This window comes from Pelmatolapia mariae, linkage group LG22, assembly GCF_036321145.2.
Source record: "Pelmatolapia mariae isolate MD_Pm_ZW linkage group LG22, Pm_UMD_F_2, whole genome shotgun sequence".
In the NCBI taxonomy this organism is placed as follows: Eukaryota; Metazoa; Chordata; class Actinopteri; order Cichliformes; family Cichlidae; genus Pelmatolapia; species Pelmatolapia mariae.
Genome location: NC_086245.2, coordinates 21,933,647 through 21,948,449, shown reverse-complemented (window position 1 = coordinate 21,948,449; position 14,803 = coordinate 21,933,647). Strand labels below are relative to the sequence as shown.

Here is a 14,803-nt window from a genome sequence, read left to right as displayed (position 1 = left end):
AAGATCATCCAATCAGAGGAAAACTTCCTGCAGCGACTTGTCTCTGCCACGTAGAGGAACAGCTGCACGTTTTCATGCTGCAGCAAGTCTGTTAGAAACTTTTTAGCTCTTTGTTCGTCAGGCTGTTTCTTCTGAAAGCTGACTGTGTCAGCATGCTGCTGGTTGTGCTGAGCTGGCTCTGCTCCTTCATGCTGGTGTCCGTCAGCAGCGGGGGGAAGCTGCCCGAAGCTGAAGTGACGATAGAAGTTCTGCAGAGACCTTTCCTCTGTCACCGAAAGTCCAAGTATGGAGACATTCTGCTGGTGCATCATGAAGGATACTTTGAGAATGGGACCATGTTTTTCTCCAGGTTTGTTTCATGGCTAACGCGAGGCTTATAACGCTCAAATATGATGATGCAACTCTGTCAAGGAAGCAATGAAGGAGCTGGCTAAAAGAGAGATGCAGTGACGTCACCCTGGTTTCATAAACAGCTTTTATAGATTTAAAACACTCGAATGTCAATGTTAGCATTTATCTGCAAGGGATCCAAAGTTAAATGTTATGTCAAACATGAGGCCCGTGGGCCAAAATAGGCCGGGCAAAGACTCCAATCTGGTCCACTGAACACATAGCTGTAAAACTTTTAACTACTGTCAAAGACTCTCTCCCCCCCCCATTCATACCACACCAAAGTTACTAAGTAATAGATAGCCAAATTATATGACAGAAAATTTTCAGTCTTTTCACTAAAATGAGCAAAAACCTTTTTTAAAAAAAATTACATGGTAAGCTACTAGCAACGAGAACTTTTTCTGTAATTTCACAGCCAAAGAATCATGCTGACTGATTTCTTCCATGAACTACAGCAGAATTTCTTTATCATGTAGAAAAACTGAGACATACTATTAAAAATTGCTTCTTTTCCTTATGCTAAGACATGTGAACGATAAAATGTGTAGTTTAACTTCTTTACACAGATAGAAAGGGGAGTTTCACTGGTGGGCTGGACCAGTGAAGTGGCCTGTATGTGGCCCACGATGTAAAATGAGTTTGACGTCCCTGCTTTAGTGCAAGGGTGTCAAACATTAGGTCCGTGGCCAAAAATGGGCCCAGCCAAGACTCCAGTGCCGGCTTTGGAAAATGTGATTAGGATCAATTTTGGACTTTTAACTGTATTTTAAGTTTTAGAATAAAGGCCTCCCCCATGGACAGTCGTATTACACCAAATTAACAGTTTAACAATTAAATAACAGAAACCTTCCTGTTTTTTCATTTTAAATAGAAAATTAACAAGTTTTAATAATATTAATGTAAAGTAGATTTTCTGTGAACTAACAAATTCTTCTGTTTTACAATTACAGGACTGTCTGGGCAATGAGCTAGCAGAACATTTTCTATAATTGTACACATTTCTTTCTTACAATTAATGCCCAAAGAGACGTGGCAACAGATGTTTTTCATTTACTAGAGAAATATTTCTCTGTTGTGCAGAAAAACCGAGAACCTGTGTACTGTTACACTTCTTTTTCTAATACTAAGACATCTCAGGTATTAAGTCTGTTAAGATCGAAGTGGACTTTGTGTACCCCGCAATAAAACATTTTCCATCTCTGCCCTAGCTTACATAGCAGCCAGCTTAGGTCTTTTGAATTTAGGTTTTAAAACTGCGTCACTCTGATACATTTAGGGCTCTATATACTCTGTAATAATCCTTATTTATCATATGATATGTTTTAGTGCAGCTCTCGTGCATCCAATGCTTACAACAAGCAGCTTTAGTCTTCAGATTGGCTGAACCTCGCAAATGTAAGGTTTTGACACTGGGTGGGTGGAAAAATAATATCCCTCTTCTTTAATTAATGAAAAATACTTTATTTATCCCATAAATAATAACATCAACTGCCAGATGACTCTCTGCCAGACAGATATTTTTTTTATGATGCAATAAAACAGCTATCTTCTCTTGCTTTAGACTCAGGTGGTAAAAGTGACTCAGGAACACAGACACAAGGCGAACACAGGTCTTCAGAACCTCGCACTGATGCCATCAGGGTCAGCATCCTTGCTGTAGTGTGTAGTTTCTCCAGCTGTCTTCTAACCAGGCCAGAAGACAGACAGACAAGCAGGGGTGGTTCCTCAGATGTGGGGTGGATGTGGTTTTAATGAAGAATAAGTGGAGAAGGGCAAAATCATTGAAGGTGATGAGGGTGTTTACTGAAGGAGGAGGCTGCAGAATGCCCTTCATGCTGCACTCTCCTCAGTTCCCTTGTCTCCAGACATGAAGGCGTCTTTTTTTTAACAAGCAGTTCTTTCGGGTCACTGGTGATCAAGGTTTATTGTTCTTAAAGAAGCATACAGTTCCAGCTGGAAAGATAGTGTTCACGGGATTTGATATCTTCTGAGATGGAGCTTGTCGATTTGTTAATGTTCTCTCAGTGGGGTTGGCTAGGTCCACAGTCTTTGAAATCACATAGAGCCTGCAGTAGAAAAATTGTCTAATTGGAGCATTCATATCAGCAGGAATCATTATAACTCTGAGAAAAGCATCATAATTTCCCCTGACCTTTGATGACACCTCCGAGACCTTCTCTGCAACTCAACTTTTCAATCTTTCTCTGTGTTTTTTGACCAGTCGAGTCAGCGGTGACAAGCAGGCAATCTGGTTCACTCTGGGCATCAGAGAAGCAATCAAAGGCTGGGATAAAGGCCTGCAAAACATGTGCTCAGGAGAGAAGAGAAAACTGGTCATACCTCCAGAACTGGCATATGGGAAGGAAGGAAAAGGTACAGAAGCTTCATCTATATCTAAGAAGTTTCACTGCATGTTTTATGACACGGTCTTCTTGGTGTCTCCAATTCTCACAGTGTGACATTATTATGCATGCATCTTATTATACTTGTCTTTCTTGTTTGTTTTTTTTATTGCTTTCTAGGAATGAATTCATTCAATGTCTCTGAATGAAGGTTTCATTCAGTGACATTAGTCCACTTTTTCTCTACATGGAGCATGTGAACAATACTGTGCTTTTTTTTGTCTGGTAAGCACAAACCACTCTAACCCATAACATCTGTCTCTTCTGTTTCTAACTAACCTTTCTAATGCCAACAGATTCACAGCAATAGATTTGCTTTTTATTCCCTTTTACCGTCTGTGTTCTTCAACGGAAGAAAACTTCCTGTATGCTTACAGGAAGTTTTGGCAATATTCAGTTTCAGTTTGTACTGACATCGCTGCCCATTACCCTCCTGTTCTCTGTATTCAGGTAAGATTCCACCTGAAAGCACGCTTACCTTTATCATCGAGGTGCTAGAGATCAGAAATGGACCTAGGTCACATGAGTCCTTTCAGGAAATGGACCTCAACGATGACTGGAAGCTCTCCAAGCATGAGGTGAAGATAACCATTGAAAACGCATATGAAGTTACATGGATCGGTTACATATCCCTTCCAGCGTGGATTATGACCCTTCATAATTAAACACCGAAGCTCTCATAAGGTGTCATGTAATGGCTGGAAAATGTCACTCTAGACTTTATTTTCTGTACAAAGAGGGAAAAGTGTCATTTCTAATTCATCTTATTATGTTTGTACTTTAGTCCCAGTCATTCTCTGTCGTCCTGTTCTTTTCTTGTCTGCCAGGTGAAAGAGTATCTAAGGAAGGAGTTTGAGCGTCACGGCTACCCTCCCAACGACACTCTACACGAGAACATGGCGGAGGATATCTTTGCCAAAGAGGATGAGAACAAGGACGGTTTTATATCCTCCAGAGAGTTCACTTACAAACACGATGAACTGTAAAGTCCCATGAAGTGCTCATTTGTGTTTCATAGTGGAAGTCCTTGTCAGAGACTCTTTGAGGTTATTTTTGTCTGTTTCAGTTTTACAGAAGCTTTAAGTCTGTGTTGTGTGGCACTGCAATCCATCCTGTGTGACGCTGTGTGTGGTTAAGTTTTGTTGCAGATTAATTTGTTTTTGTGATTTGTTTATGAAAATCCTTTTTGGGACCACTGTTAGCTAGATTTTTACAAGTCAAAATATCTCTGTGAAAACTGTCGTGAAATATCAGGTTTATGTTTTTTGCCTTTTTTTATAAATATAAATAAATTTTGGGCAAACTTGGGAAGACTGAATTAATGTTGTGACACAATGAAGAATAACTCAAATCCACACAGGAGAACTTTACCTGTTATTTTAATGGGGATTTTGAGATAACACACACATGTTTACAGCCCTGTTTGTGTAGCTTTGGGATTGTTTGAATGGATCATGAGCCTTAACTCAAAAAAGGACCACTGTTTAAGGCAGATACATTTATTAGTTGTTGTTTTTTTAAAGTATCTGTGTAAACTTTTTAGTTGCTTTGGTTTATTTGTTGGTGACAGATCAAACCAGCAGGTGGCACTGTCCTCCCATGTGTTAGTGTTGGTTAATACATGAGGGGCAAGAAAATGGTACACCTAGTTACCCAATTGCCGCCACCAAGGCAAGAGCTGAGACTGAGGTATGTTTGCTTGTCTTTAGCAACGTAGTCATAGCTACTGTAGTCACAAAAACTGCCTGCTTAAATGCAAATTTTACAATTACAAGTGCACAGAGATGATGCTTAACATATTACAAACTATGTCAAGAGTCATGTTCGCGATAATTAATGGAAGACCCTGTTCTTCTAGCCTGGTGTGTAGAGTCTGAATGGAGCTTATGAGCACAAGCAGGGCAAGTGCTTCTCCTCTTCTCACGCACACAAAACATTCTGTACTTGAAAAGGTCAGAGGTCACATAGTCAGAATAAGATGGGTCCTTGTTTTGATGCTTTGAAAATGCACAACCACACACACATGCACACACACAAATGTACCAAACACAACAACACACACACAAAGCCTCTATCCATGCAAGCCCATGGCAGTAATGTCAGTTTGACTGTGAGGACTCGTAAGAAGGAGAAGGAATACTGAGATTTGTCCTTTTTTGTTGCGTGTCATGGTGCTGAAATCATGACTCATCGGAGGTGTGTCCTGATCCCTGGTGGTTTTGGGTTCACTGTAAAAGAACAAGGAAGAAGAAAAACAGAGCTCAGCAGATGAGACTACAGTGCTGAGAAAAGAAAAGCTGATGCGTAGTAACTTTGCTTTGCGGCTACCTCTGTTTTCTTTGCTGGGGTAGATCCGTGGGAAAGGCTTAAATTCGTCGGGTGGGGGTAAGTCTTCTACAGGGTGGAACTGGAACTTTGATTCAAAGTCATCCGCTGGAGTAAAGAAGATGCAGATTAGAAGTTTCTACCCTTTTTTTAAAAAAAATGTCCTTCTACTGAGCAGCAAAAACTAACTTTCAAAGTTTACATAAAAGTTATACATTTGAACAGTAAAAATCCTTTTAAAATCTTACCTAAGCTCTGAAGATGTCCATTCCTGAGACTGGATGGGGGCATGGGAGGAGGTGGAGGAGGAGGAATGCGGGTGGACAACTCTGTGGTGGGGGAACGGGCAGGGGGAGCAGGAGGAGGAGCCAGTCGACCCGCACCTGTAAATAAGTGGGCATCAGAAAAAAAAAAACATTTAAAATAAAAACAAAAAATATTAATTTTATGGAACTGTAATTCAGCCTCGTGAGCCGTATTCTATTTTTCTCTAAGAAAAAGCACTACAGTTACGCAACACATACTTCTGGTTTAAATAATTATCGGTAACAAATGCAAGTTTCTAATCTATACATGGTTTCTGATACAGAAGAAATACGAATTAACAATTGCTAGAAATATTTATAATAGTTGTTTATTTAATCTCTTTATTTGGTGAGGTCTAATTATTTTTGGAAAAGCTTAAACCAGGTGAACCCTTTTTATAGAGTAATAGTCTGAATGTCTTCTGTTGAGGCTTTTTATTCCGCTTTTAAACTGCAGGAATGCCTTAAAGACATAGAAACCTGGATGACCTCTGATTTCCTGCATCTAAAGACCTCATAATACCGTATCACCCCAACAGAGCAGTTCACTCTCAGACTGCGAGCTTACTTGTGGTTTGTTTGGTATTTACAAGTAGAATGGGAGCGGAAGAGCCTTCAGCTTTCAGACCCTTCGTCTGTGGAACCAGCTTTCAGTTTGGATTCAGGAGACAGACAACCTCGCTACTTTTAAGATTAGGCTTAAAACTTTCCTTTTTGATAAAGCTTTTAGGGCTGGATCAGCAGTCCTAACACCTGTTTTTTTCCACTCACGATGTGTTTACACACCCCTCTGCATTTAATCATTAGTTATCATTAATCTCTGGCTCTCTTCCACAGCATGTCTTTGTAATGTCCTCCTCCCCTCACTCCCAACTACTCACGGCAGATGGCTGTCCCTCCCTGAGCCTGGTTCTGCCACTGTTGTCAGTTGTTCATAAGGGCTCATCTAATTTTTGAGGTTTTCTCTGTTTTCTCTGTATTCTCTGTATTATTGTATTGCTCTTTACCTTACAATGTAAAATGCCTGAAGGGAACTGTTGTTGGGATTTGGCGCTATATAAATAAAACTGAATTGAACTGAATTAAATACTTAAACAGACATGGCATGCTTTAGGTTGGTTTTTTACAAGATAAAAAACATCTTAAAGTATAACATTGTGTAACAGAGCTTCTTCAGCTAGTAAATATCAACTTTCTACTCTACACTGTGGGATCTATGTATGGGATCAATCATATAAATGTTCTCAAAATAATAATAATACTATAATAGATCTATTTCACCCTGTTAGAATTGTTACCATCAGGTAGACAGTACTGAACAAGTAAAATAAGCAGAAACAGACTGAATAACAGCTTTTATCCCAGTTCTATACAGGCATTAAATGCTGCAATGGCCACATGTGCTTTGTGCAAGAATGGGTTGTGCAATTTGGGAGAATGGAGGGAGGCTGCTTTTGACTTTTGTATTTGCCTTTATCTCTTATACAGTTTTATATAGTTTTTATGATGCGAGTGATCTTTGCACTGTTGAAATTGAGGCTAATTATGCTGTACTTGTTGCGTGTAATAGTGGCAATAAAGATATTCTAATCTACATGGATGGATTTAAACCTGCCTTCTTTCTTATGGCAAACAGGGCTTGACTTCTCTGGAACAAAAAGATACCAGATTCTATTGAACTTTGACCCTCTCCAAAAAATGACACCACTACTTACCTGATTTATCTCAGTAGACACTTCCTAATGAGTTAATTACCTTAACCATTATGTAATCCACATTTAGAGTAAAGTATGGCTAGGTATGATTTAGGATAAGATATTGTCCCTTGGTCTCTCAGTCAGGTCCTCCACCTCAAACATCATGGCCAGTTTTAAAAAGCAGATAGCAATGGTGAAAGTGCTCTTGAAACTTGGGGCTTCACAACAAGCCTTCGCTAACTAGTCAGTGAGGTCACAGTGGCTACTTTCACCTTTTACATACTATTATTGGGAACTTTTTTATGCCACGCCCTTAGCTGAACTTGTTTTCTGATCTCTAAAACATTGCTTTGAATTCAGCAATCGTTTTCTTTCATATTTTCTTTTAATTTTCCTTCTTTTTATATCATCACCATTAATATATCGAGTCAGCTCCATTTACATGACTGAATCATTTCTCGCATAAAGACAGAATTCAAAAGATTTTCCAAAGGCATGAAGCAGTGTTTTAAACTTTTTATCTTTCATACAGACTTTACCCGTGTCAATTATGGAAAAAACTTGTAACAGGCAACAGGTTTATATTTATAAACACAAGTGGCATTAAAGAAGCATTTTTTACATCCTGTTGTCCACCTACCTGCACTCCTGGGTATAGCTGGTGGCCGTCGAGTGGGAGCGTTGCAAGGGTATGAGGGAGGCAGAGAGCGCATTGCTGGGGAAGGCACTGGAGCCATTTTTGGTGGTGGTGGAGGTAGGGTGGATGGGCAGCTTGGAGTAATGGAAGGTGGCAGAGGGGGAGGCGGAGGTGGGGGAGGCGGTCCCAGGGGGCTGTCCCGAAGAACAGGGAACCTTGAAGTTTCAGAGTAGACTGCAGATGAAGGTGGAGAGTAGAAGTACCCCGAAGAATGGTCCCCTGGGACAGCTGACAGAGGCTGGACAGTTGGTGGCGGTGGTGGAGGAGGAGGAGCAGGAGGAGGAGAGGGCTGGGAGACAGATGAGTTTTGCGAGTGCTGGATGGGGAGCCACATGGGCTTGGTAGCCTGGGATGGAGGCGGAGGTGGAGGGCAGGAGGGGAGAGGGGGAGGCTTGTTACCTGGCCGGTCCTGGAAGGCCTGAGGCGGGGGAGGGGGGGGAGGAGCAGAGGGAGGGGCAGGTGGAAGTTGAGTGGAAGGAGGGAAAGGCGGCGGGTGCATGCTGCTGTGAGAGGGGGAGGGAGGAGCAGAGGCCGAGGGGGCGAGTAGGCGGTGGACGGAGGTTTGGATCTCTGCTTTCCTGTCGGGTTCAGCGAGGCTGCTGGAGTCGGCCGATGAAGGAGGGTTCCACAGAGGCTTCAGAGAGACTGATGAGCTCGACCGAGACACTTAAACAGAACAAAGCCATTTGAAAGGGAAAAAATATTATTGTGACTACTGACAAATCATAAATATATCTATGCGCAAGAATATGACATTTTGCACCAACCTCTGGTTTTGCCTGCTAGGTCTCTTTGTCCTGCAGGCCTGAGAGTGGGGAACCCTCCAGCAAATAGCCCACTCAATGATGGCCCCACGGGTGCCATGCCACCCGATGAGGCCTGAGAAGCGCCAGCATTTCCAGATAAATCTCCTGTGCTAGCCTTGGAATCTGGGGAGCGCCATATGCACATGTTAGTAATGAAATAACAGCAGTGCAAAGGCATCAAAGCTTAATAAATCATGTGGTCAATCACAATATTTGGTCTAATATCATTATAAATGTATTCACTTCATACATAACATTGTATATCTTATAAGGTCACGAGTTTTGTCCCAACGAGAGCTTGTTTTTAGTGCTGGAAAAAACCTAATGAAGCTAACATCAAAAACTCAAGCATGTGCAACTTTTGCACCACCACACTTACCTAACCTCCCAATATTATTAGCCCCCTGAGAAAATGACCTCTTTATTGAACCATAGTGCAAACCACTGCTGTGCAATGATGTGCTTTAACTTTGTAATGCTCAAAGCTTTTAAAAATCAAGTTAAAACTGAAGCTTCCAATTTACATAAATTGGAAGCTTCAGTGAGGGGCTGAGCTGTCACTTGATTAAAGCATCATGCCAAAATCAAAAACAAATCAGTTTAGACTTAAGAAAGAATTGCTGATGCTCACAAAACAGGAGATGAATATCACCACCTTTCCCAGTGTCAAGAAGTCCAGTGAGTGATATGTATCATTAAAAACTTCAAAGAGAGCCACACAGTACAGAACAAGCCTGGCAGAGGTAAGACGCAAAAGATCTCAAAGAATTTGACACTGATGAATGACTGTAATCAGAAACTGTCAGAAACTGTAGTCTCAAGGAAGATAATCACTAGAACCCTGCACAGGAATGGAGTCTGAGGTTACAGAACAAGAAAAACTCAACTTTTGCAAAAGTAACACCTTCAGGCCAGACTGGAGTAGGCCACGTACAACCTGGAGAAAGATTTTGTAAACCGGAAACATGTCCTTTAGTCAGATGAGATTAAACCAGAGCTCTGCTTACTCTGCTTATGTTTGGAGAAAGAAGGGAGAGACGTACAACCCAAAGAACAGGGTTCCCAAAGTGAAACACTGTGGTGTGAGTATTGTGTTGTCGGGACCCTTCAGTGCATCTAGGAATCTCGCCAAGGTGGAAGGAATCATGAAGAAATAAGAATATGTGAAGATCTTGTAGAAAACCTCAAGCAGTCAGTAGCAAACCTGGAAGAACCTCCAGAAGACCAAAGTCAACATTACTGACTGACTTGAAATCTACTGATAATATGTGGGTTGAACTGAAGACCCTGGTAGTTTTTCTTTTTGTGAAACTATTTTTTGTGCAAAGTCAAATAATATAAGCATCCAAAAAATAAAACTACAATGTTTAGAAAAGCTATGTTAAAAATCACTTGCTCTGTTTAAAAGGACTTGGAAAATAAAATTTTCACAGGGTCCTAATGATCTTGTCTTCATCTATACACATAAACATAAAAAAATATGAGAACTTAAATTAGACGGAAAAAGGTTAAAATACACACACAGCACACACGCATATCTGTTTCACAGTCTTTAGTGATATTGCACAGGGTGTGTTGAGTGGTGACAATGCACAGTGTTTTGCCTTTTCTATTGTGTCAGTGTATGTAGTAGCGTCTGTCTGTTCTTCCTGCGTCTTAATCAGCTATAGGGCATTCCTTCCTGAAGTGTGCGCTGGCCTTTGTGAGTTCAAATATAGCACAAAGACACCAAACATCCCCCAGTCTTCTCCCCTTCTTTGTCCTTCACTTTAATATGTCGAGTGTTTCACGATAACACGTGACACTGGAATATTTCAAACTACAGACACACACTATATGAAGCACCCATTCACCTACGAGAGTGGCTGAGTGGGCGCTACTGAGCTGTAAGGATGTAACATTTAGCGAAAACACACTGAGTGCGTCTGTATATGTGCAGGCTATAGGATGGTCATGTTGTGGGACCTACTATTGACGACGGGGGCGCTGCGGTCGTTGACCTGCGTGACTTTCTTGAGCTTGGTTCCTTTCTGGATGTCTGCCAGCAGGGCATTCCTTCCACCACCTCCTCCTCCGCTAAACTGGACCTTGGGAGGATCTAATGGACACTGAAGAAAAACAGAACTTTGAAATTTGAACACATCACCTTGGACTTTTTTTGATCACAATTTTCTCACAGTAGAAGATATGCAGTTCATAAAAAATGAAACTTTAAGCACTAATGAGCCGAACTCTTACTATGCAGCTGAGGTGAGACCATTATGCAAAGCTACTGAGGAGTGAGAAGGTGAAGAAAGTGTGAAAACAAAAAAGAAGTTGGAGTGGAGAGGATCACTTTTTTGTTTATGCAGCCAGACGTTACTGCTGTATCCAGAATCTACTGAGCCATGTCTTTGCCCTGTTCGCTGGGTGCAGCAGCTCATTTAACAAGAGGACACTATGAGCCTGCTGTGGTAACGTAACACTCTTTTGCCACTGACAGTCTGCTGTCTGGGTTGTGTGTGTCTAAGTCAGTGTGTGTGTGTGTACACTAGCTCAATTAATAATGCAAATGAGCTCCAGATGGTCGATGATCAGCAAGAAGAACACAATGAGTGTTTACAATTGCATAAGAGAGTTGCTAGAAGAATCTTATACCTGTGGCAGGGCAGCACTGGGTGGTGGTGGGGGTGGCGGGGCTGCTGGCGGAGGCGGAGGCGGAGGGGGAGGAGGGGGAACCGGCATGCCTCGGCCTCAAATACCTGGAGAAGACAAAACGCACTCTATTGCAGGAAACCCTGTATGCAGTGCTTCGAGGTTTTTTATTCGCTCCTCGTCAGAAGAAGCTACTGTGTACGGGTGCATTCGATGACCTGTCACCCTCTTCCCCTGAACAGGAAGAGCTTTCACCACCATACAGCACAAAACAGGAAACAGCAAAGCGCTCCATCCTCTCCAGAGAAATCTGACACATCTCCTCCTTTTCCCACAATGCCCCATGGCAGATTACTTCAGGCTGGAACAATGGAGAGTGTTGTGTGAACAGTAATGGACCCCTACCCTTTATTCGAGTCAGTGTCCAAAGGCATTTACTGCAGTAACTGCATGGAACTTCATGGAAAAGAAATTAAGGAAAGTCCAGAGGAAACAACAACCGTGTCCCAACACACTGTTCTATTCTTTTATGTTTCAGGTTGTACTGAGTGTAACTGTGCAAAGAAAGCTTTTAAGAGCTACTGGTTCAGTAATCAAAGCCCCGCTAAATGTCCACTACAACAGCGTTCCAGAAACAGCTTGTGTCCAGAGTCATGTCACATGTTTCAGCTTCTACAGTTAGTAAATGGTCCACAGTGACAGTCGCTGACATGTCCACCCACTATCTTGACATCATGCATTTTTGATAAGCTGTCTTCCTCGGCTGACGGGCTGAAAACAGCCAGAGGGTTGTGCACAAACCTCTGGCTGTGGAATTTGCACATGCTCCTCTTTAGCAATTTAATAAAGCACACAACAGAACCTGTTTTTGTTGAACACATCTCTCTTGTCATCTGCACTGGGGGAAGAGAACTAAGCACAACTACTCAAGTACACTATTTCAGTCCAAATTTAAACTTGTGTACTTTATTCGATGATTTAGGTTTTATTCAGTTACAAGTTCCCATACACTTTCAATCAATTGATCTCCAAATGGCATAATTAATTTTTGGCTTGGTTTGGGAAAATTTGTTTACTTCTTATTCCATTTAAAGCCCTGTTGTATTAGACAGGAGAAGCTGAAAACACAACTGTTTTCCGAGATCAGGAGAGTTTCACTTGGTGGAAACATGTAAACATATGATGACCTCATAATATGATTCTTTGTTGTGGATTAAACAACTAAGCAGCACAGAAAGCATACTGAAATTACCTGAACTGTAAAGCTTTAGTGCCATAAAATGCTTAAGTTATCCAAAGACAAGCGATATTAAAAGCACTGTCAATAAACATTTTACAGCACAATAAGTGCTTTTAATTTAGTAATTTTATGGCTAGCAAATACCTTTACTTGAATATGTTTTTGTAATCGAAGTAAAGGATCTGAATCATGCTACTGGTTTTCTGTCTGTGTGCAGTTCATGCTTTCCCTCTTTGCAACTGGCAGGCTGTCCTCCGTTGCTATTTCTATCTTCATAACTGTGTCAAGCAGCCTCAGTGACACTGCCAGTTTAGCTCTCTAAAGGGGGGAAGCTGGACACCGGTCAGCTGAGGTCTTCCAGAACAGGTGGGGAAGTAAGTGAGGTGAGTACACCTCTCACAGCAGTTGTTGCTTTTCTTTGTACCTCAAGTATGAGCTTAATCTTCCCCAGAAAGAAGATCTGATATGACAGCTGCTGCAGCCAAAAAAAGATGGATCACACTTTTTATTTTCTAGTAATTTATTTCCATATTTTATAATCTTTACAAAAATCCCAACCAATTTGTGATAAGTCTTCACAAAGAATGGCTGATTTTGCAAACCCAGCCCAAGAGTAACAGCCAGCGTTAGCACAACACAGTGGTTTTAAGTAATGTCCATATATGTTTTATTTATTTATGTTTTTATATTATTCATTCATTGTTTTAGTTTTATTATTTATTTATTTCAATATATATTTATTTATTTATTGCCCATAAAACTTCCAATACATTTTTGTAATGCAAAATGTATCTGAAAGGACATTAAAAAACGGTGGGTACACTTGATGCTCCATGCCTGTGCAGGGAGCTCGAATAAATCCAATTCATCTGCTATAAACATTTCTATTTGGACCTGCATTTTTAAACATTTCATTACAAACTTCTGTGAGAATAAAAACATCAAACCGTTACATGCAAAAGTGCACTCGTTAAGAAATCGCTCTACCTTCAGAAAATGTCAGAACTTCACCTGTTTGCAGAGAGAACTTCAGTGTGGTCCGTTAGCGCAGTGCCCTCTTCATAGCGGGACACTTGTGAGAAAGTTTCCAGGTTATATTTAGTCAAATGAGGACACCTCTTATCACACGCCTGGGTTGTCGGCGGCTGAACTCTGTGGTGCTCTTGCAGATATCTTAAAAAGTTCCACAAACTTTATTTTTGCTTAATTTTTGAGTCTATAGCGGAGACGCTGACGACACTGCAGCACAACAGCCCTGACTGTTTTCGGTTTATTCTCTTGAGAGCGCAGCGTCGGAGGCGCACAGAGCAAAGCCACACCTCACTGCTCCACAGTCAACGACAGAGAGAGACAGACAGAGAGAGAGAGAAACAGGATCAGTGTCTCGTTGGCTTCGTCCATAGTGAAGGAGCCAAAAAACTTTCCCTCTTATTGAGTTACACCAGTGGAAGGAGATAAGCATTGTGTATCCATGACTGTGGATTCTGACTGCGCGGTAAAGACGTCTGAAGTAAATTCTTTGCCCCCTACAAAACTACAATTTGTTTTTTCTAAGTATATCTTCCTCCTGTTCATTGCAGTTTGTTGCTGTATGACAGTCTGCTGGCGGTACATTATTGCCCCTTGTGTTGAAGATATTGTATTACAAGTCGGTCTTATTCATTTGTGCACGCTCAACTTCACACTTACACGTTTAACTGTTGCACTTTATATACAGAGCAGCTGTGAGACAGCCGACAATGAATGTGATTTCATTGTAAAAGGTATATCAATTATAACCTTTGACATGCACTGTGCACACACACAGATACACACCTTAAACAGTAACAGAAGAATGCTGCGACACTGGCATACTCCTCCTTTTAACTACCTGTGATTCACACCTGGGCTTAACATCTACTACCTGCTTTATTTAATTAGCTGTAATTCCTTGTGAGTGCTTTTTTTAGACATTGTGATGAGAACACACAAGGTTGTCACTCTCAACACAGCTGCCAAATGTACAGACATGTTTTTAGGTGGGGTGGTTTTTGCTTTACTCAATCTTCAGATTTTCTTATTTATTTCTTTATTTGGTGTTATTGTTGTTGTTGTTGTTGATGGGCTTTGCTGTGTTAAAGTTGTTTTTAATGGGGATGAAGAAGCAAACTTTGCACTGCGTGGGTTAATCCATCAACAAATGGGGATTCGTGAAGCACACAGACACACACCAATCAGCTGTAGCAGATGTCAGATTTATTTCTCATATTTTGCCTTCATGTAAAACTATTCAGAAGCCATCCAAAAGCAGAGAAGTCTTAAAAA

The 14,803-nt window shown here is 41.2% G+C and overlaps 2 protein-coding genes across 2 annotated transcripts; one reads left to right on the top strand and one right to left on the bottom strand.

Moving 5' to 3' along the window:
- The first annotated feature begins 56 nt into the window (after nt 1–56).
- On the top strand, nt 57–4,043 carry LOC135932277 (peptidyl-prolyl cis-trans isomerase FKBP14-like). The gene is made up of 4 exons (XM_065469682.1): nt 57–349; nt 2,615–2,766; nt 3,246–3,373; nt 3,623–4,043. The coding sequence occupies exons 1-4, from the start codon at nt 153–155 to the stop codon at nt 3,779–3,781; spliced, it is 636 nt and encodes a 211-aa protein (XP_065325754.1). The 5' UTR covers nt 57–152; the 3' UTR covers nt 3,782–4,043.
- Nucleotides 4,044–4,158: 115 nt separating this feature from the next.
- Nucleotides 4,159–13,805, bottom strand: wipf3 (WAS/WASL interacting protein family member 3). The gene is made up of 8 exons (XM_065469677.1): nt 13,511–13,805; nt 11,263–11,366; nt 10,595–10,733; nt 8,587–8,748; nt 7,763–8,485; nt 5,369–5,503; nt 5,124–5,228; nt 4,159–5,023 (listed from the first exon to the last, which is right to left on the bottom strand). The coding sequence occupies exons 2-8, from the start codon at nt 11,347–11,349 to the stop codon at nt 4,983–4,985; spliced, it is 1,392 nt and encodes a 463-aa protein (XP_065325749.1). The 5' UTR covers nt 11,350–11,366; nt 13,511–13,805; the 3' UTR covers nt 4,159–4,982.
- Nucleotides 13,806–14,803: the final 998 nt, after the last annotated feature.